This window comes from Pyrus communis, chromosome 10 (assembly GCF_041283825.1).
Source record: "Pyrus communis isolate YQ-2024b chromosome 10, ASM4128382v1, whole genome shotgun sequence".
Lineage (NCBI taxonomy): Eukaryota > Viridiplantae > Streptophyta > Magnoliopsida > Rosales > Rosaceae > Pyrus > Pyrus communis.
Window position 1 is genome coordinate 31,305,436 of NC_142574.1, and position 22,964 is coordinate 31,328,399.

Here is a 22,964-nt window from a genome sequence, read left to right on the forward strand (position 1 = left end):
AGGCTGTTAAGGATCAAGCTTCCACCATAGTACATGTCACATAATTTACAGAATTAGCAAAATTTGGTTGAAAATAACTATTGGTTTATTTTGTTCAAACCAATTGTTTTATTTGATTATCAATTTTGATTATGAGGATCATTTTTTTCAAGACAAAATTGGAAAAGTAGCATCAGTATAATAAGTGATCTTTTTATTATCATTGTTGAACAATTGAATAACCGTGTTTCTATCTCTTGAGAATTTGTTGTTCCATATCACTAGCAACATGTTCTTATATCTGTCTTTTAGAATCATTAAATTAATATTCCACCAAAATGAATTACTTGATATTGTTCTACATGACTATTTTGGAAAATCAGAATTCTAATTTATATGTTGTGAGTACTTTTATTCCAAAGGAAATTTTTGGAACCACACAATCAACTGTAAAATAGAATATACTAAATCATAAAATATTTTTAACATATTTTCTTCTGCCCAAAGCTGATGAAAGAATATGTATCTAGTGTATTTCATGGTTTGGCTATGTCATGCAGACGTCTTTCATGCATGATTTGTTTTCTACTGAAAGGGGTAACATAATCATGCAATTGTAACTAGTTCGATCCTCAACAACTTCTCCATTGACGATTTGGCTACTTTCACGGTTTGAATACCAGATAATGCATATTAGCCGCAAGATTATGGCTAATATGCATATCGTAAGCATAAAGAAGCAGTCTTCCATACCTGTCTATAGTAAGGATTCCAGAGGTATCCTTGATGGGGTTGTTTCTGTTTGCAACCCAAACCACTGCTTTTTTTATCTTTTTGAGCATTACCAAATTCCAACATATCTGGACCTGGAGTTCCCGGGGCTGAAGAACCCTAGTTCGAAGATATTTCTGTTTCTATGGTGTCAACGGATGTGCAAAATGGGAAGAGGAGGAAGAACACAACAAGCAAAGCTTTCATTTAACATTTTTTGGGCCTTTTCACTTATTTACAAAGGCTATTACTGGTACGAACACTTATAAATATTCAACTCATATAAGGAACATTTTTTACTGGTAAGAACACGTGTAAATTTTCAGCTCTAGCTACTAATGAACGTGTTCTTACTGGCCGGTAAGAACACGTTCATAAGCGTGATGAGTGGTGACGGAGATGGAGATAATTAGGGGATTTAACAGTTATTATTATTATTATTAAAGGGAGGTGAGGATTTGAAACTATTACAACAATTTAGGAGAGGGCACATTTTCGAATCTAGAATGCATAGGTGAAAATCCAACATCCTACACATGCAAAGACTTCGTCACCCAATACTGAAGGAGAAAATTTGTTAAATGATGTGACATGTAGTGACATAGAACCTCGCTAAAGTTGAACTCTTAAAGATATTTTGAGTGCATTGACTTGTAGGATGTCAAAAGTACCAGGTTTTTTTTTTTTTTTTTTTTTTGAAACCGTCAAAAGTACCAGTTACGATTGCGAACTTGCAAGGTAATTGAAGAGATATTATACTGATCTAATTAATTTTGTCAATTGTTAGACATCTATGACCGGAAACTTGAACGCTAGCAGATGTGTTCACATCAATTAGTGTGTAAGAATGAGAGGTGTGCGGTCATCAAACTTCCGCGTAGCATAGGAGAAAATTCTTTAAAAGATGTTGACGTGGACTTTTCAAATCTTCCATTCAATTAGAAAGTTGCCTTTATCAATCTACTGACTCAGCATTAATGAAGTGGTGTAACAATCCGTCTTGAAATTTACGTAACTAAAATTATTTTTTTAGTCTTAATTGGTAAGGTCAAGGGACTCACCCCCTGTTTTTGTTCCCGGTTCCTTCCTTTTCCATCTTCTTTTATTTGTTTTCTGAAAAGTCTCTCTCTTCTCCCTCACTCTCTCTTCTCTACCCGTGCTCTCTTCTTTCCCCCCTCTCGGTGCTCCTTTCTCCAACAAGAACACACACACACACCCATGCCCACACCTATAGCTCTTTTCTAACCCCGTGGTTGTGTTTTGGACGTCAAACCACGAAGAAACCGAGACATTTCCCAGTTTTCCGGCTAGCACCGCCCCTTTCGAGGCAATTTCCGGCCAAACCACGGCTAGTTGGCCCGCGTGCTAGGTATCAATCTCTTCGTCTCGCTGAGTACTACAACTTTCCTTTTTGTTTCACCCAATTTCATTGAGTATTGAAGAAGTTATGCTCATTTGAATATTACCCAGTTTCTGGCGGACACCCGTGGCTTTCAGGCTGTTTTCCGGCCAACTCCGGCCACGATGATGGAAACAAAGGGTATATTTCGATTCCTTACCTTCGGGGCTTCAATTTGGTATATTGAATGACATGTTTTGGTTGAGTTTTGAGCTCCAACGGAGCTTGGGAATTCTCCGGCCGAATTCCGGCCTTCTCCCTCCTTGGAATCCGGCGAACCACCCAAACCCAAGGCCTTTGGGCCTTTCCTGCCAAGCCCAAGACCCTGGGCAGCCCAACCCAACCTTTTTATATTTTTTTATTTTTTGTTTTGTTAATTTTAAGGCCTTTGGGCCGTTCCCTTTATGGCCTTTGGCCCATTAACACTAAACCCATTAGACCCAAACATTTTTAGGCTCAAACCCGGATGCAACCCAAGTCCAAACCCTTTAACCCAATCCGGATCTAAACCCAGACCCGTTTGACCTGTTGACCGGGACCCGGACCCAGTCTGACCGTTGACCCGGTCAACGGTCAGCGTTGACTTTGATTTTGACCGTTGATTTTTCGGGTTTTCATGCGGGACCCCTCCTAGGCTAATTTCGACGTTCTGAACCCGTTTCTGATGTCTGTTTCCCTAAATTCAATCGTTTGAGTAAAGTTTGACTAAATGTACCATTTATGTGTTTAGGTGCGTTTATCTGTGGCGTTTCCTTCTTCGCAAGATGGCGTGGCTTTTCGACGGCGAAGTACTGTGAGTGGACCACTTCTCAAAATGCATGTTTTGATGGTAGAAATGCATACATGAAAAGCATGATTTGATGATTATGTTTTATGAAACGTTTTACGAGGTAACATGCTCACTGATGCTAGTTTGAATTATTACTATTTTTTCTATAACCCATGTTCTTATAGAATATCTGATGGATGACGATATGATATTTAGAATATGTTTAGAACACCTCTTTATAGTATAGATGATGCATGACTTTATACTATGAGGTTGATTTTCAATATATGTATGTTCACTGGTTTTATACTTACCTAGTGGTGTTTTCTGCTACGGGACGTAAGGATAGATCCGGTCCGTTCTGGGCGACGGTTCGGTGTTGGCATAGGGCCTGGAGTGTTTTTTCCTCTGACTGTCTGCTCAGAGACGGGGAACCGGCATGAGGCCTGAAGAGTTATTTTCCTCTAACTGTCTGCTCAAAGACGGGGAGCCGGCATGGGGCCTGAAGAGTTATATTGGACATTCACTAGTGTTTATTATATATACAAGTTATGATTTGAGATATTGCACGACATGTTAGGTTTCGGAAAACCTATGTTTATCATTATATATGTGTTTTCATAAAACCTGGGGGTTAGTATGTTGATAACTGTTTTATTATATATATATATATCAACTTGGTCCATTCATGTTTGTTTTGCGCCCTCTTCAGGACTTAGAATTGAGACATACAATCTCGACGTCCAGCACTTCCGCATCGGCATCTTCGAGTCATTTTGGTGTAGGACCCACTTCTTTGTTTCATTCAATTTTATATTATTTTCTTCTAGTGTTCTAGATTAGAGGTGTGCTCTGAACACGGTCCTTATTCGCATATTCATTATTTTTTTATATTTATAAACCTTATTTATCGTTTGTTTTCAGTTTTTACACTCAATAAATGGCTTTCGTCACCCTCGGGTGTTGGCCAGCACGTGCTTATCCTTGTATTCGGAGAATATCGGGGTCGGGACGTGTCAAGTGGACCTTCTAGCTAGGATCAGTATTTTTACGTCGACTGGAATTCGCCGGTGAATTCAACATCTGGAAGCCTTTAACGTTGCGCATTCGACAAAGAAAAATAAAATCTAACCTTTCCGGCTCTTTGTTTCTGCTGCCATTAAAAGAAGCAACCTTTTTAGCACTTAACCAACCCCTGAGAAACTAACCATGAATTCTACTATATTCCTTTTTGTCATAATTAGATTGCTTATCTTCCTTGTGATTCTTCCCTCTTCCATTTCTGTTGTCCTAGACGCCATTACACCAAACCAACCCCTAAGAGATGGCGACTTTCTTCTCTCCGCCAAAAAAAATTTTAAACTAGGTTTTTTTAGCCCAGGCAATTCTCATAACCGTTACATCGGAGTTTGGTACAACAATATTCCAATCCCAACCATCGTCTGGATTGCAAACAGAGACAACCCCATAATTCCTATTTCTGGAACTGGAACTGGGCTCCTAGCTATTCGTGGAGATCATGGAGGCCTTGTCATTTATGGGAGGGACCAAAATACCCCTCTTTGGTCTACTAATGTCACAGTCTCTTTGCCAAACAATTCCGTAGCCAAACTTCGGGATACAGGAAATCTTGTATTGCTTGAGTACAATGGTAGTAGCCCAAGGGAGCTGTGGCAAGGCTTTGATTACCCCACAGATACACTGCTTCCTTGGATGAAGATTGGGCAGAACCGGCGGTCAGGGTTGAACTGGAGCCTAACATCTTGGAAGTCCCAGGATGATCCCGGATCAGGGAATTTTTCATATGAGATTGACCCAACCGGGTTTCCGCAGTTGATGGTTTACAAGGGTCGAGACAAATGGTTTCGAGGTGGAACTTGGACCGGCAAAAGATTTAGCGGGGTACCCGAATATACAACTAATAGTGTTCGCAACTTTGTGAACAATAAAGATGAGATGTATATGGAGATAACTGTTCCAAATGACTCAGTATTCACAAGGGGGGTGCTAGATGAATCAGGAATTGTTAAACGGTTCATATGGGGAGCTCACGAAAACAAATGGAGCGAAGGAAGCTCTAACCCTAGTGAGTGGTGTGACTCCTATGGACGGTGTGGTCCAAATGGTAACTGTGACCCGTACAGCAATTATAACTTCTCTTGCCTTTGTCTGCCCGGATTTAAACCCAAGTTCCCCCAGGATTGGTATATGAGAGTTGGATCGGGTGGATGCCAGAGAAAATCGGGAGCGTCTACATGCCAAAATGGGGAAGGGTTTGTTAAGGTGGCACGCGTGAAGGTACCCGACTCATCTGGGGCACGTGTGAAAATGAATTTGAGTCTGAAAGGGTGTGAGCAAGAGTGCATGAAGGATTGTTCTTGCATGGCATATGCGAGTGCAGATGAAACGGGAGGAGGGAAGGGTTGCATGACGTGGTATGGGGACTTGATAGACACAAGAACTTTTTCAAATGTTGGGCAGGACTTGTATGTACGAGTTGATGCAGTTACTCTAGGTACTCACTTTATTTTTTTCTTTCTCACAATATTTTGTATTCTACACTTTCTACCGGAATTTCTCCAATACGAGACAAATCTTGTTGGATAGTAGTTGCGAGTTGGTTGGCCGGCTGTACTTTGCCCTGATCCACCTGGCTAATTACATCCCACAATTATCTCGTACATGAGAAAACCCCATAGTTTTCCTTGATTTTTGATAGTGATTTGTTACTGTTTACAGTTCACAACTGTTGAATTCGTTGGTTTTTTTATTTTTATTTTATGTCCTTGTAGCTCAATTTGCAAATGGTTCTGTAATTAGCAAGAAGGCAAGGCTGGGAATTTCACTATTATCCGCTCTTGTGTTCCTTGGCCTAGTTTTCGTTTTGTGTTGGTTGGTAAGGAGGAAGAGCAAAGGTAAATAAATTTTGATTCTCAATCTTAATTAGTATCCCTCTTGTGTCGGTCGAGGGTCTCTATTACGTCAATATTACAATAAACGACTATAGTCGCTAATATTAGTTGTAAGAATTGAGATGCGTAAAAGGCTTGTTAATGGCTACAGGCCAGGTATACTATGAGGCCTTTTACTCACTCTATTCTGTACAACTAATTAATGCCAACAGTTATTTGTAAGTTTTGTTGTAGTGTCGCGCAATACGGATTGTTTATGACCAAAAGGCTATAACATTGCATTGCTTGTTGATTATGTATTTCATGACAGCAGGGAGGCAGAGAAAATATATGTTTTTCATGGAAGATAGAACAGATCTCAATGATCAAAGTAAAATAAACTCAGAATTACAATTCTTTGATCGAACAACCGTCGCAGCTGCCACGGACAATTTCTCTGTAGCGAACAAGCTTGGGAAAGGAGGTTTTGGCTCAGTCTATAAGGTACTTAGCCTCCTATAATTTTCCGAATCATGCATAACTTCAAGTTAACCTTGAAGCTTACAACAAACATGACAATTCATTTTTGACGCCCTTAAAAATGAATTGTAACATGAGTGTTTGGATTATAATTTCAGGGTGTACTTCATAATGGAAAGGAAGTAGCGGTGAAACGACTATCGAAGAATTCTGGTCAAGGAGTTGAAGAGTTTAAGAATGAAGTTGTGATAATTGCAAAACTCCAACACAGGAACCTTGTCAAGATTATAGGTTGCTGCGTTGAAGATAAAGAGAAGATGGTAATTTATGAATACGTAGTAAACAAAAGTTTGGACTCTTTTATTTTTGGTACGTCTTCTTCCTTTTTTTTTCCCTTTAATTTCATTCTGAAACTAAAGTCAACAAGAATTTATTTGGTCTTAACTTCTTACTATATCCAGATGAAACAAAAAGAAATCTTTTAGATTGGACAAAACGCTTTGAGATTATCTGTGGGATTGCTAGAGGGATTTTATATCTTCATCAAGATTCGAGATTAAGGATTATCCATAGAGATCTAAAGGCCAGTAATATTCTACTGGATGCATCCATGAGCCCCAAAATAGCAGATTTTGGTATGGCAAGAATATTTCTGGGGGACCAATGTGAAGCAAATACACATCGTGTGGTCGGAACATAGTAAGTTAATTAAATTCATCAAAATTGAAGATACATGTTGCCTAGAGCTTACCAAAATAGTAGGTTAATTAATTGTTCCAACTTCCCAGAACAAGTCTCACCATGATCTCCTTATACTATTGCAGTGGTTATATGTCACCAGAGTATGCAATGGAAGGAATTTTTTCAGTAAAATCTGATGTATACAGTTTTGGCGTATTACTGCTAGAAATCATAATTGGCAGAAGGAATTCTGGTTATCACCACAAAAATTATCCCCACTCAAATTTGGTTGGATATGTAAGTTAACTATAGCCTATTTGCAAACAATGATTTTCCCACGAGTTTATCTCCTACTTTATTCATGCTTTGTTGATTTTTTTCAAAACTCTTTTAGGTTTGGGACTTGTGGAGAGAAGGCAATGCCTTGGAAATCGTTGATCCATCCATGGCCGAATCGTACCATGTCAATGAAGTTGTGAGATGCATCCAAATTGCCCTCTTGTGTGTGCAAGAGTTTGCTGTTGACCGGCCAACCATGTCAGCGGTTGTTTTCATGCTAGGTAACGAAGCAGCAGTTCTTTCCCCAAAACAGCCTGCATTTTTGTTGACGAGGAGTCGTACTGGAGTAGATCCATCAACGAGTACTGAAGGAGCTAATTCTATAAATGATGTGACATGTACAGAAATAGAAGCTCGCTAAAGAAAGGCCTAGGATTACCCAACATGTTCCACAATATATATGTACTTGTAGTGACTTGCAAAAGATAATGTATTAACTACATACAATTTGTTACTGTGTGAAGAAAGGGTGGACGAAATTTATCATGCCTTGAAAATGAAGACTCTCCAAGTAAAGCGAAGCTTGTTGATGTTAGAACTCATAAAAATTAAATATAATAAAAATAAAAAAATACGCCATTTCCTGTGGCGTTTGGTTGCTGCATGCATGCATTAACACAAAAGCTTGGACTTTTTTTTTCAAATTTGGCTGGACCTTTTGGGTGCGTTTGTTGTATTGGACTATTTCGGACTAGACTAGGACTTGTAAATATTCAACTCACATAATGAACGTTTTTTACTGGTAAGAACACGTGTAAATTTTCAGCTCTAGCTACTAATGAACGTGTTCTTGCTGGCCGGTAAAAACACGTTCATATATGATTACCATCATGTTTTGTACTAATTTCTAAAAAAATAATTTTAGGCCTCGAGGTCTACTCTTTCCTATATCTTTTTTTTTTTTTTTTTAATTATTCCTAAATAGTAGGCAAACTTTAGAAAAAGGCATGTCATAGCAAGCCTCGTGAGTTGTTGGCAGAATGCAAGGCATGACATGTCTTAACAAGCCATAACTTGTCCTGACATGCTATCCCTCCTATCGTGGCACGCTATAACAAGCCTCGTGAATTGTCACTAGAATGCATGGCGTGGCATGACATGCATTCTATCGACAATTCGCAATGCTTGTCATGTCAAGGCCAACAACAATGTTTTGGCATGTCACGATGCAAGGGTTAGCGTGTCATGCCATGCATTTTTCAAACACTTTGACACGCTAATCCTCGCATTGTGGCACACTAAAACATCTTTATTGGTATGCAATGACATGTCACATGTCGTGACAAGCCATGACTTGTCTTGACATGCTAACCCTCCCATTGGCACGCCAGAACAAGCATCACAAATTGTCGACAAAATAAATGGAGTGTGGGGATAAATTGACACTTTTGGTTTGACAAATTGGCGGCTTCTTTGAATTTTGGCAATTTTGGTCAATTGGTATGAGCTACTAAACAACGACGTATCTGTGGGTTGAATTGACTTATAGTTGCCTATTTTTACTTCCAAAATGACTACTGATGATATTCAAAACTTGTCAACTGCCAAAGATATTACGGAACTTTGACAACTGTTCAAGCCAGAATCTGCACCATTAACGCTCTTCGGATTCAGTTATTGTCAAGTCGTTACTAGAATCAGACTTGAACGCGCCACATGACTTCACTGGACTGATACAACTCCAGAGACGGATCCATGATTCTAAGGCTCTGTCTTCTCTCCACGGCTGCCAAACTAGCAGTTGAAAGTAACATTTAGAAAAAGGGATAAACGTAAGTAGCAAGTAGCAAAGGTATATTGTTCGCAAAGTTTGTATAAATTTCATGTCCTATCAAGTTCATGGAATGGCCCTCCTAATAAAAGCTGTCATAGTATCATGTTTCTTGCCACTCACAATCTCCAACAACATGATCCCCCCTAACTAAAGACATCCGATGCTGTTGAATGGCCTCCTAAGCACTGCATAATTTGTTGACATGTATCCATTGCATATGAACAAAATAGAACCAAATTACTGGCTAAAGAATAGTAAAAAGAATACCAAAGGTGACGATATGGTGATTTATTCATGAATATGTGAATCCAAGTATGATTCTGTTTTTTGGAGAAGAAAGGGTTAACAATCAACATACTTCAGATGTTGAGGGTGTCCCTGGAAGTGCAGAATCGGAAGAGGAAAACCACAAGCAACACTTTCATAAAGATTTTCGGGGCATCTCAGTGTCTGAAATGGATTTTAATTTTTTTCCATGCGACTTTGGCACCTATACATTGACATTGTTGGTATTGTTGACAATTACCTAAATCGTAACATGCCAAGAGTATATCAACAGACTCAATTATAAGGGAGATAAAAGAATAGGACTCTGATAACTGTACAAGAAAAAGAGTGGCAGGAGTTATCCCAATTTTGACCATTTTATATTCATTTCACGTTCTCTATTAGTTACAAGACCGAGTTTCTTCCTCGACTACTAAAATGGGCTAATCTCTAGTTAATCCCCGTTCGATCAATTTTAGGCATTTGAGATTAATAAACCTTGAATATTAGGTGGTAAGTGTTAGGCTACAAGACTTGTAATTCAAGTGCTTAAAAGTATTTATTTGTGCAGGAATTTTTGTTTCATTACCTTTCATTCTGCACATTCCTACTTAAAACTTTTCGTAAACTATCTTTTGCTATATTCAATTCAAACACCAAAATAAAATGAACGTGGTTCATCAAAAAAAATATAAAAATACAAAAGAAACATGGTTGCCATTGAAATACAAAAATACAAAATACATAGAATTAAATAGTGAAATACGAAGATGTGATTTCACACCAGGCTTGAAATCTGGTTGTCAGTGAGACAACCTAAAAAGACCAAATTGAAGTGTACAGGTTCCACCACCCCACACTCTTCTCATATCTTTTTCGGTGTAAAAGTGAAGGTCAAAATGCATTCCCTACTTAGAGGTACCAATTCCAAGAATTGTGAAGCTTCCATAAAGATGCCAAAGCACCCTTGAGAAACTCAATCTTCATCGGCATCATTCCTTTTTTTAACAAAAGTCCACCCATGAGGTTCGTTCGGCATGAGCGTAATTAATCTTGATTAAGGTCCTCACCAATCTTGACATAAGTCACATCTTCTTGAATAGTAGGAGTAGGAAGTTGGCTTATATAAATTGAACTTTCTGCACCATTTGTGACAATGGAAGCAAAGATCTGTGCTTTTGGAGATTGTTGACCAATGACAATATTCAATTTGAACGTAGTAACAGAGAAGTCAAGGAAGCCCCATAGGCATAGGGCAATGGGTGACTTGTCCAATAAAGCCAAAAGCAATCAACCTAAAACAAAACTCATTCCAAAATAATACATAACAAATTAAGTAATATAAAATTGAAATTTAGCCTGTTGAAAGGAAAGGAATCCACTTCGGATCCATTCCTCCTAATTCACCAAATAAGGGGATCTGTGTCGTTGAAATTTGATCCAACGGCTACAAATAAGGATCCACTTTAAAAGTTGTAATAACTTTAGCCGTTGGATCAATTTTCAACGGCACGAATTCCCTAATTTGATGGATTAGGAGGAAGGGATCCGGAGATGATCCCTTTCCCTGTTGAAAAAGTGCGTGGGACCTGTAGGTGCAACAATTTGAAAGTCCTCTCCAAAGCAGAACCAAAAGCGGTTGGTACAGTGTAGGTGTCACAAATCTGTAGGTGCAGACTTATCATAGTTGCAGACACTGACACTATTCTAAAAATCTCTGCTTAGTGCGGCCTAGGCACTAGACAGTTGGCCATTGTCCCGATTAATGACTAGACATTTGAAAATTTAGAAATGGCACCTAGACCTGTTGAGGTGCCCACCAAGACCTGCTGAGGCGCCTGCCTAGATCGCCTAACCCGCCTAAATACGCTTAGACACCCACCTAAGTTGCGACTCATTTAGACAGAAAATAGATAACTTTCATTTTGCATTATTTTTTAAAAATAAATTGTAAGAAACTTGTTGAATACTAAAATGAACACAAATTATATGCTTGTTCCCCATGTTTTCATTATGTTTCAGTACTTCATAATATATATGTCATTTTATTTTGTAATTTGATAAAAATTTTACCACCTGCAAAAGTAGGGATAAAAACACTTAAAAATACTTGCAAGAGAACAAGGTAGTTGTAGTATAAACAGCTAAAGCAATGTCGTTTCCGCAGGAATTGAATGAATAATTTATGTAAATACCAAATCTTAATTAATTGAAAACAAAAATTGGAAAAAGGTGATTTTATGACTTAAAATTTTAAAAACAAAATTTTAAATTAAAACAATTAAATAAATTGACAAAGTAAAGAAAACAAAAGAAAATAGTTTTGAAAATCAAATTGTAAAAGCCTAGGGTTCCGCCGTCCCCTTAACAATCCTATGTAGTTTTATCAATTACTTATGAATTACATATGCAACTTTGAAGGTTAGGTTTTCCTTATGCATATACTTATGGCATCCAAGCTAGAACATATATCAAACATGCAATCCTTCTGTGGCATTCAGATTAAATATAAGCATGCATGACTCATTACGCTTTGTGAAAACCTTTTGAAAAACCATGCAACCCCTAAGATGTGGCATTCGCCCTAGATGAACTTACAAGTATCAATCACAAGAAGCAATACTCAATTCCCCAGTGGCATTTCGACCGAATTGCATCAAATTACTTATTTGAACATCCTAATGGTAGCTAAGCATTAAGATATGGAGACAGTTTAAAGCACAATGATTAGTAATTCAAAGTATACATGAATAATATCATAAGTAATTAAATAAAAAGTACATATTCATACTAAGGCTCAAGGCATCACCCTAGCAAACGAAAATTAGCTACGAACAACCATAAATTTTTTTTTTATTGAAATAGAAAAAGGATAGAAAACACCTTGAAAATACAAAGCATAAAAGCCTAGCTAAATTCTCCAAGTACGTTCCCCTCCAATGTTGTGTAGCGAACCCTAATGGCTAACAAGCCTTATTTACACTACTAGAAAATAAAACCCTACCTTGAAAAGGTCTTAGAATAAAACTAGGAAACCTAATAAATTGAAATAAAATAGGAAACATAATCCTAAATTAACTTAGTAAATTTGCCCAAAAATCTGCATAGCCACGTTTTGGACCTAAGTTAGCTCCAAAACTGGCCCAAAATAGTTGGATTTAAAGCTTGGACTATTTTGAACATCTCCAGAAGGCCACAAACCCATTTGATGTCATCTTGGGCTCCAAAAACTCAGTTTTAGCCCATAAACCTCACTTTTCATCAATGCGCACTGCTTCTTTATTTGATCGCTAGAATAACCGCTTGGTAGAAAAATTCCAAATTTTGATATGAAGACAGCAAGAGACACGAACGTCCTCCAATTTGAATCACTCCAAAATTCGTCCATTTGATTATGTTTTGCTCCAGAGGAAGTCGAATATCCTATGTTGAAAATATAAAGCAAAGTATCAAAATTCTACCAAAATAATCAACAAACTAATACTAAGAATAGGGTAAAATTTAGAATATAATATTGACTCATCATAATTTATGATGTAATTATATATATTTTAAGTATAAACAAACACTTATTTACACGAAATATAACAGATTTATTTAGATATGCCTAGGCCCCGTCTAGCCGCTAAGCCTCAGCTCATCGTCCGACTAGCGCCTAGTATCTTTTAGAACCTTAGTTGCAGAACCTAAAAAACACCGTTCCAAGTTGCCCTGTTGCAACCAAGCAACCAAAAATTGTTGCAAACCTATTGCACTAAAATTCCAAAATCGCGAGCCATCACAAGTCACAAACTGGAGCCAACCAACGTAGCCAACCAAGACCAAAAGACGATGGTGGGAAGACCCAACAACAGCGACAATACAACTAAGTGTGCGTATTATGACATTCAACCCACTATGTCACGCCCCAATCCCGACATACGTCCAGAATTGACACGTGGCGTCAACAAAAATCCGTATCTATCATATCCCACCTCCGGGATATGGCCAAGCACAACTCAGTAATCGAATCACATAGTTATTTTCGTATGCTTTATGGCTGCATCTAACCTCCCTGTTAGACTGCCTACGTACCCTAGACAGGGATCAAGCCATTCGTAGTTCGTCATGCACAATAATTGACATATAACACAGTCCGATTAAGTCGAAAGGTATAACATTTCTCAATCAGTCAATAGAACTTGACAAGCATGAAAATACTAGACTCAGGGTTACATAACAACCCATCTGAAAATCATGATTTCCCCTCCAACAATATATAGGCCATTATGTCACAACATGATACCGTAATTCACAACATATATCATTTCAAAGAATCAAAGATGTATAATACCATTCTCTAGCCACATTTATCAACAAGTCTAGTCATAACAATAACCATGGTATCCAACATAATAATCCCACATGACGATTAACATATCCCACTTCAACCCTCACATAAATTCCTCACGTTTCCCACATAAATTCGCGTTTCATAGCGAGTAACATATTTAAGAATTAACAAAGAACATATTAATCTCTAGAAACATTAATCAACTAAAATACTCATGATAACTCCACTCATATCCAACGTCATTCCACAATCACATTAATCAATAATGTCAACCATCACATCATCAATAACACATACAACAAGTCGAAACGCAAGGCTAGAGCAACACAATTCAGTTGAAGACTACATCTTTGGAAAAGGGGATTTTGGACCGCACAACGGACCAAGGCTCCAAAGGGGATTCCGGACCATCACTCAATGGAATCCAAACAGAACTCAGTTCCAATCCACCCAACTGAATTGAACGGAAGTCCAAGAAACATAACAACGGCTCGAAGGAACAAGACATGATTCAAGTTACCCAATTCACGAAACTCAACGAAGCAAAGCAATATTTGAGTAAAATCCACATCACAATGGGTCATCGGTCATTTACTAGCCTCACATCTCCCAAGCAATTCAATATGCATTACAATCATGTGTCATAACCATTTCCAATACCCAAGTTACATCACATTTCACTTCATCATACTAATCACTATACTTCCAACATTATATTTCAATACATAGCTTGTAACATATCAAGGAATCACGAAGTACAATATTAACATTTAATTACGTTAATCAATCAATGAGATAACATATCATTTCACGAATTTAATTAAAGAACTCTACATAATTCCCAATTTGGATTAAGAATAATAACATGGTAATTCTAATTTATTTTCACAATATCTATTGTGGGTAATTCCCATCTACTCGAATTTAGGATTCTAAATCACCTTACGGAATGAACAAGAGCAAGGATTCCGGACCACTCAACGGAATCCAACAACATTGGGTTCCGGACCACTCAACGGAACCAAAATATTAAGCGGTTTCTCATAATCTACCCAAACCTGTCATATGTAAAGTCAATGCCCATATTATGGAATTGGTGCACTGGTAATTCAGGCACTCAGATAAGCTGAGAGACTCGGGTGAGGGACAATAAAATAAGCATGTGATACAATAATAAAACCAGCCATCAATCATAATTTATAAACCTTGAATATAAATCTTTCATAGGAAATCAATACCAAACTTTTGAAAACTCCGAGGGAGGCACCCAGACATCCAAAAGTTCATTTTAAACGACCATAACATCTCACACCCATATTCACATACACACAATGAAAGTAGAATTAGGCGACACTGTTCATCCAAAACCTACACTTTGCAACCATCTCAAACTAAACTCCATGAACTAAGGTGGATACAATCCCGGACCATCACTCAACGGGATCGCGGAGTAAGAGGGATTTCGGACCATCACTCAACGGAACCCAAACCAAGATACGATTCCGGACCGTCACTCAACGGAATCGCAGAGTGGAGTAGGAAGGATTCCGGACCATCACTCAACGGAATCCAAACCAGGATACGATTTCGGACCATCACTCAACGAAATCGCAGAGTAGAATGTGTAACACCAATCGATAAAACAAGACATGGATCAAGTTACTCAAGGTACAAAGACTCAATGAAACGAGAATGAATAATGACACGAGGGTTGAAACATGTTTCGAAGCAACAAACCCCATAACAATGGATTAAAGGTCCACTACTAGCTCTCGCATTTCATCACATCAATCCAATCATACAATACAAACCATATTTCCAATCCACAAGTCAAATCATACTTACTGAAAATAGATCACTGGCCACAAATAAAATAACACTTCAATAGAATTCACATTTAATTAACATAGGTCTATGGCGTATGTATATATATAATTCACATTTCAATATGCAATTCGAATCACTTTTCCACAATATTACCCATCCATAATCAAACCACATTTAACAAAAATAGATCGATGGCCAATTATAAAAGAAATCACATTTTAATAGCTTAGTTTGGTTAGTAATGTGTGCTACTTGTATTTATACTCTTGATTGTACTTTTGTGTTCCGATTAGGCCCTTCAAAGGAACAAAATTAATATTATCTAAAGAAAGTACACTGATTATGGAATCTACCACTCAAATAATATCACTCAATTAGTAGTAAAGAAGATTAGAAAGGAAACTGGAAAAGAAAATAGATGTGGCAAAAAAAGTACTCTACTTCTCCACAAAATCTGCAGAAAACAGCACTATTAGACCAAGTTTAGGCTCCCTTTGGGACATTCCAAACTAAACCAAATCATGTGATATTATATGGGTTTTGAAGCTTGTGTTCTGTACTTTAAAAGCATACAAAGTTTGTAGAAAACGGAGCTCTAAATTGGAAGTTATGCCAAAAGGAAAAACGGAGTCTTGAAACTGGAAACCCAATTTTCTGCTGCTGTTTGGCAGCCCGCGACCCAAACTTAAAGAAGGTTTTGATCAACCAAAACTCAACGAAATTGAGTGAAACCAATTGGGTTACGATCATGAGCATATATACTTTCAACACACTAAAAATTTTCTCCAAAGGAGCACATGAAGGCCTAGAAATTAAGAGCCAAAGAAGGCTACTCGAAACTTGAGTTTTCTTTGCAAAGAAATCAATTTTCTGCAACTTACGTAACAACCCACTTCCAATTCATATCACACATCCCAAAATACTTCCCGGTAGTCCAGAAGTCATGTACACAACATCCAAAACTAACATGACTCAAAATTAACAAGAAATTGACCTTTGAACCAAACCCTTGATCAAGAAATTTGATCTACACACCCAACAATTGAATCTTTGGAAACCAAGCTAGACATAGGTTCACATGGTCACTAGAAGGTATTTAAAACCTAGACAAAACTCGGGAACGATCCCACGCACTGCCACACGCGGTGGAAGCCAAGATGGAGGGTTTACAAACCCCGAATTTCAACCTTAACTAGAGGAGCTCAAATTTACGTGGTATCTAGAGCTCAACAAGGGAAACACTTTTTACAACTAGGCCGGCGATAAAATTCTAACCGGAAACAGTCCAATTTCACCGGAGAAAACCGGATTTCTAGGTGTTCTAAACACCCAACTCTAAAATGAATACGAAAGCACAAACTAAGCATACCCACTTGAAGATTATGAAGAGTCGATGAAGTTTCATACCTCACTCGAAGGAAATCGTTGCCGGAATCACCGGAAAGATGATAAATCCGCCGGTAAGGTCGTGGACTTTGCGACCTCGAACTGCACGGATGGAAAAAGAAATGGGAAAATATAAAATCACAGAGATGTAGAGCTCGTCAAGAGCTTTACAGGGACACCAAGATCATCCAAAACGGAGCTCGGATGAAAAAGATACAAGCGGGTCAAGTTTGGTGGGTTTATGGGTCAATTTCCCCCTAAAACGGTTTTGTGCAGTTTTTCCTCCCATTTTCTGAAATCCCCCCAATTTATAGCATTTTGGTAATATAACCAGCCACCAACTTCAAACGACTCTAACTTCTCCGTTCAGACTCGGAAATAAGATCTGTTTGCGCCTACGTGCTCATGGAATCGAACTCTACCTAACCAATTCAAGAGTTGACTGAAAAGGTCGAGAAAATTAGAAATGACTAAAGTACCCCTCACTTCGTTTTCTTAAATTTGGAGAAATAAAGAACTAGTTCCAATCAAATCTTCGAAATACGTCAAGAATAAAATAAAATAATAATTTTGGGGACGGGATACCACACACTATCTATTGATGAAAAATGAAGTTGCATCACTATTAAAACCGCTAATTCTAAAGCAAAACCAAATACGTTTAAATGAGCCACAACTAATTATATTAGGCCTAATACGAGCATAAATGAGTAAAGACAACAATCCAGCCAAATAACAGTACAAGGTCAAACTCAAAAATTCCCACCACAACACATGTAAGGCCCAAATCCACAAACCCACACAAGAGCCCATATTTACATTAAAAAAAAAAAAGTAAAAAACAAAATTAAAAAAAATGGCTATTTCGTAATTAAAACTAAATTCCCCCTCAATTGCACTATAACCAAGCTACAGCGCCACCTCTTCCCGAGTTTAGAATACAGTAATTGTCCTACATGAAATATTTTATAAGATCCACGCCGACCACCAGCCACTAGCAATAAAATGTATATTTTTTTTTAATTAAGTATTTTAGCTTATTGAGTGACAACATGCATTTAGCAATTGTCTGTTTAGTAATTAGTGCTAGAGTGGTTGGAACATTTTAAATTTCTTATGGGAAAGTTCCAAAGTGGATTTTTGTGGCTGTGACCTAGTGAGTGATGGGGCGATGGTATCAATTTCTTCAAAAATTTGGTCTTGAACTGTATGAAATGGTCAATACTCATGCCCTTCTCATTGTCCAACATTTCTAGAAACGCAGTCATTTTTCTTTCCTCAAAGTGACATTTTGTCTCTTCAATAGAAAATTCGTACCAAATGGTAGTAATTAAAACCGAAATTTTATCCAACACAAAATTTTATGGCTTCTAGAAAAGAATCTATTTCAGATTCGTCTGATAATTATTTTGTTTTTTTATGTGTGAGATTGAAAATTTTATGACATTTAGAAAATAATCTAATTAGAATTTGTTTGATAACTATTTCATTTCTTTTTTTCTTTTTTTCTTTTTGTGTGTGAGATAGAAAAATATATATATATATATATATATATATATATATATATATATATATATTTAAGAGAAAGAGAGGTGGTAGGAAGGAAGAGGAATGAATAAAAGAGACCACATGAAAATAAAAACTTGAATGTGAAAAAAAATTGTTTTTCATTTTTTGTTTTAATTTTATTTAGTTAATCATTCACTATCATCCACTTCACTTTTCATTTCTCATTTTTTTTCACAGACATTTTCTTTTTTATTTATAATAAATATGAAAAAGTTAAGACTTATATATAAACGAAAGGTGAAGGGAGGATGGTGAATGAATAAGACTTAAACAAACTTTTTTTTCACCATCCTCCCTTCACCCTTCAAATCCCACCAAGTTGTTCAAAGTCCAAAAGGTGTTGCAATCTATGTAGAGTCTGTCTGTATCAAAAATTTCTTCCATAAGTACGTTTCGTAGTGGGGCAAAAAATTATTATTTACATATATTTTACATAAATTTATGCATAAAACAAAATATTAATAATAATTCAAAGATTACTTGAGCAAGCAATCAATCGTGCTTTGGCAAACCATTGTTCTGCAAAATGCAGTTGGTGAAACGTCTGCTAAATGTTTTAGTTCTTCATCTCCTCCTTGTCCAGCTCTGCTCTTCCTTGGACACCATAAAATTTGATCAACCCGTCGGAGACGGTGATTTCTTGGTGTCCAAGAATGAGACCTTTGTCTTGGGGTTCTTTAGTCCCGGGACATCTACCGACCGCTATGTTGGAATTTGGTACAAGTTTTCAGAAGACAGGGTTGTGTGGGTGGCCAACAGAGATAATCCCATCAATGGCAGCTCAGGAGTTCTCTCAATAGGTTCTGATGGAAACCTAGAGCTGCAAGCCAATACTAGCCAAGGCCTTGTTCGTCTGTGGTCAACGAATGTTTCGATATCATCAGCGAGCAATATTTTCGCCCAAATCCTTGATTCGGGAAGCCTTGTTTTGGCTCAACAAGGCAGCCAGGATGTTTTTTGGCAGAGCACTGATCACCCTACACATATTCTTCTTTCGAATATGAAAATCGGGTTGGACAGGACAAGTGGCATCAACCGGTTCCTCATGTGTTGGAAATCGGACAATGATCCAGGGACGGGTAATGTTTCGTTGAGAATGGACCTGAATGGATCGCCTCAGTTGATCTTGTACAAGAATGAGGCTAAGTGGTGGAGGTCAGGACATTGGAACGGGATTCAATGGGGCGGCATACCTGCTGTACAGCGGAACGTTGTGTTTAAGATCAATTTTGTGAACAACAAAGATGAAATTGCTGTGCAGTGGACTGTTCTCGACCCTTCAATTTACTCGGTGATCACAATAGATGGGATGGGAACACTCAACCAGCTAGCATGGCAGGGGCAACAGCACCAGTGGGTTTCGCTTTGGTCAGCGCCATTGGATGCCTGTGACAGCTATGGCAAGTGTGGTCAGTTTGGCAATTGCAATCCCTACACTAACAGTGGGTTCAACTGCACATGCTACCCCGGTTATGAACCAACCTCACTGCAGGATTGGGATTTGAGAGACGGAACAGGTGGGTGCAAAAGGCAGCAGGGCTCGCGGTCCATGTGCAGGAACGGCGAGGGATTTGTGAAGATGAAAAACGTAAAGGTTCCAGACACGTCCTCCATAAAATTGGAGACGAATTTGAGCTTGGAAGTGTGCGAGGAGGAGTGCTTGAGGAACTGCTCGTGCTTAGCGTATGCGAGTGCAGATGTGAGGAATGGAGGTACTGGATGCATGACATGGTATAAAGATTTGATGGATACTAAGCAGTTCACAGAAGGCGGGCAAGATTTGTACATTCGCGCAGATGCAGTAGTTTTAGGTACCTTATCTTCCAAGAAATTGCGTCAGCTACATGTTTCAACTTCATACCATTGATGGCACTAGTAACATATTTTTTTCTTCTTTTTTCCAGCTCAGTATAAAAAGAAGTCAGGAGCAGGGTTTTCTTCCGGAAAAAGGCGACTGGCTATTATATTGGGAGCGTCAATTTCTGTCGCCTCATTGCTCATCCTCGCAGTTTTGTGTTGGTTCAGGAAAATAAGCAGGAAGGGTATGCGAAAAATTTCCCCTTTTTTCGTTTCGTAATTTTGTTTTACGGCTTTATTTCAGCTCAAGTTTCATTTTGTTCGTCTTGAAATTTATAACCTGAAATTTCAATGGAATGGAAACAGAGAGAGGAGGACAACCTGAACTGCTGAATGATCCCGCTGCTTTTGGTTCACGAAGCTGTGAAGATTTGCCAATAAGAAAAGAGGTTGATGGGCACAGAGGAAAAACAGATTTACCTTTTTTCGATTTAACCACCGTGGTTGCAGCCACAGAAAATTTCTCTTTTGCTACTATGCTTGGACATGGTGGCTTCGGCATGGTATATAAGGTACTTTCCTAGAACCGTTCTGTGTAACTCAGCATTGTGTGACTTTAAAATAAAATGTGAAGTACACATCTTGTACTTTGTTTACGAACATACCAATACATAAGCTCTGTGACGTTGAGGAGGATAAGATAGAATTGTATGTAAACTTTATATTGATCTGAAGTTTGTCGTTAAGATTTTCGAGTCTGCATCACCATTTCAGGGAAATCTAGCTGATGGACAGGAAATAGCTGTCAAAAGATTATCGAGAAATTCAGGACAAGGAGTAGACGAATTCAAGAATGAAGTCATGCTTATAGCAAAACTCCAGCATAGAAACCTTGTGAGGCTTTTGGGTTGCTGCATAGATAAAGAAGAGAGGATGTTAATCTATGAATACATGCCGAATCGCAGCTTGGACTTATTCATTTTTGGTATGCGATCTCTACATACGCTAATAAATACTTTCGTCATTTAACTAGTATCTAGCTAATAGGCGCTTTTATGTGTTGTGTTCAGATAAAAACAGAAAGTCGTCGTTAGACTGGAGAAAGCGATTTCAAATTATCATTGGGATTGCTCGAGGCGTCCTATATCTTCATCAAGATTCGAGACTAAAAATAATTCACAGGGATTTGAAAGCAAGCAATGTTTTACTGGATGGTTCAATGAACCCAAAAATATCAGATTTTGGCATGGCAAGAATGTTCGGGGATGACCAGATTGAAGCCAACACGAATAGAGTTGTTGGCACCTAGTAATTCTCTTCTCTCCCTTGAAATAAAACTCAAGTAGAGCCAATATTTTTTTAGTACTAATATTGTGTCATTGCAGCGGTTACATGTCACCGGAGTATGCTATGGATGGGCTATATTCCACAAAATCTGATGTGTTTAGCTTTGGAGTCTTGGCACTAGAGATCATTAGCGGCAGGAAGAACAATTTCCAATTCGAAAACCCCTCTCTGAATTTGGTTGGACTAGTAAGTAAACAGATAATATTTTAGATGATGAATTTAACTTTTCAATAGTCCATCCATCTAAACACTTATGCCGAAATGGTTTCAGATATGGGACTTGTGGACAGAAGGAAAAGTCTTGGACATAGTTGATTTATCACTAAACGGGTCATATTTGACTCATGAAATTATGAGATGCATTCAGATTGGGCTCTTGTGCGTGCAAGAATACGCAACAGACCGACCGACCATGTTAGATGTTGTGTTCATGCTGGGGAACGAAATGACTCTTCCACATCCGAAAAAGGCAGCGTTTAGCTTCAAAAATAGCGGTCCGGATTCTTCAACTTCTAGGGGAGCTTCTTCTGTAAATGATGTAACAGTCACAGTTATTGAAGCTCGTTGAGTTTGCATTTTTCAGATCCTTGTAGAGATTTTGCATTACTTCTTAAGTCTTTATACTCAATTCAAGATTTCTTTGTACATAAAGATTCAAATTCAAATCCTAGAATCCAAACGGGCCTAAATGTTTAAATTTTAGATCAACCATGAAGACGTGGTAAGCAGAGTAACAAATTGAAATTCTCAGTTTTTTTTTTTTTTTAATTAAAACAATAATGTCATATCCTCCAGCATTGCATGGAAAGAGACATTATTGTGAATATATATTGAAGAAAAAAGTAAAGATAAAAAAAATATAGAGGGACATGAAGCCAAACCCTAACAAGAAGTAGAAAATTATTAGAAACAAAAATCAATTAAGAGAACTTGTAATAGAAACAAAAAATTTGGAAGCTTCAAAGGATTATGAACAAAAGCCACAACTGCACATGGCGGACAAGAATCCCACCAATGAACCCCAACATGATCAACACCATAGTTTGCCAAACAATCTACCCCCTTATTTCCTTCGCGATAAATGTAAGAAAACCGAATATGCATGGAAGAGAGGATGGTACAACAATTTGTCCAATCAACTTATAAATGCTAAGGCACCTGATAAGTTCCGTTAGAAAGAATTGAAATTCCTAGTTGTAAAGATGAAGACGTGCTAAGCTAGTAACAAGTTTTAGTTTAATTTTAACTTTTTTCAAAAACTAAAACTGAAAATTTTTGGTAACCAATTTTAATTCTCAGTTAAAAAAAAAAAAAAAAAAAAAAATCTAAAACCGAGCCATTTTGAAATCACTCTA

The 22,964-nt window shown here is 37.8% G+C and overlaps 2 protein-coding genes across 6 annotated transcripts; both read left to right on the plus strand.

Moving 5' to 3' along the window:
- Positions 1-1,810: 1,810 nt before the first annotated feature.
- LOC137727462 (G-type lectin S-receptor-like serine/threonine-protein kinase RKS1) lies at positions 1,811-7,806 on the plus strand. Of its 5 annotated transcripts, none has more exons than XM_088678316.1 (11): positions 1,811-2,119; positions 2,248-2,290; positions 2,880-2,942; positions 3,631-3,699; positions 3,843-5,433; positions 5,711-5,833; positions 6,141-6,313; positions 6,448-6,658; positions 6,751-6,988; positions 7,114-7,267; positions 7,365-7,806. In XM_088678316.1, the coding sequence occupies exons 5-11, from the start codon at positions 4,128-4,130 to the stop codon at positions 7,668-7,670; spliced, it is 2,511 nt and encodes an 836-aa protein (XP_088534442.1). In that variant the 5' UTR covers positions 1,811-2,119; positions 2,248-2,290; positions 2,880-2,942; positions 3,631-3,699; positions 3,843-4,127; the 3' UTR covers positions 7,671-7,806. The 5 variants fall into 5 exon arrangements, with proteins under 5 accessions (XP_088534442.1, XP_088534443.1, XP_068322415.2 ...); XM_088678317.1 differs by having other exon boundaries at positions 1,812-2,119; positions 6,144-6,313; XM_068466314.2 differs by lacking the exons at positions 1,811-2,119; positions 2,248-2,290; positions 2,880-2,942 and having other exon boundaries at positions 3,659-5,433.
- Positions 7,807-18,931: 11,125 nt separating this feature from the next.
- LOC137730076 (G-type lectin S-receptor-like serine/threonine-protein kinase At1g11410) lies at positions 18,932-22,254 on the plus strand. Its single transcript, XM_068469142.2, has 7 exons — positions 18,932-20,276; positions 20,370-20,507; positions 20,629-20,834; positions 21,037-21,247; positions 21,333-21,570; positions 21,648-21,795; positions 21,881-22,254. Exons 1-7 carry the CDS (start codon positions 18,992-18,994, stop codon positions 22,175-22,177), a joined length of 2,523 nt encoding a protein of 840 aa, XP_068325243.2. The 5' UTR covers positions 18,932-18,991; the 3' UTR covers positions 22,178-22,254.
- The last annotated feature ends 710 nt before the right edge of the window (positions 22,255-22,964 follow it).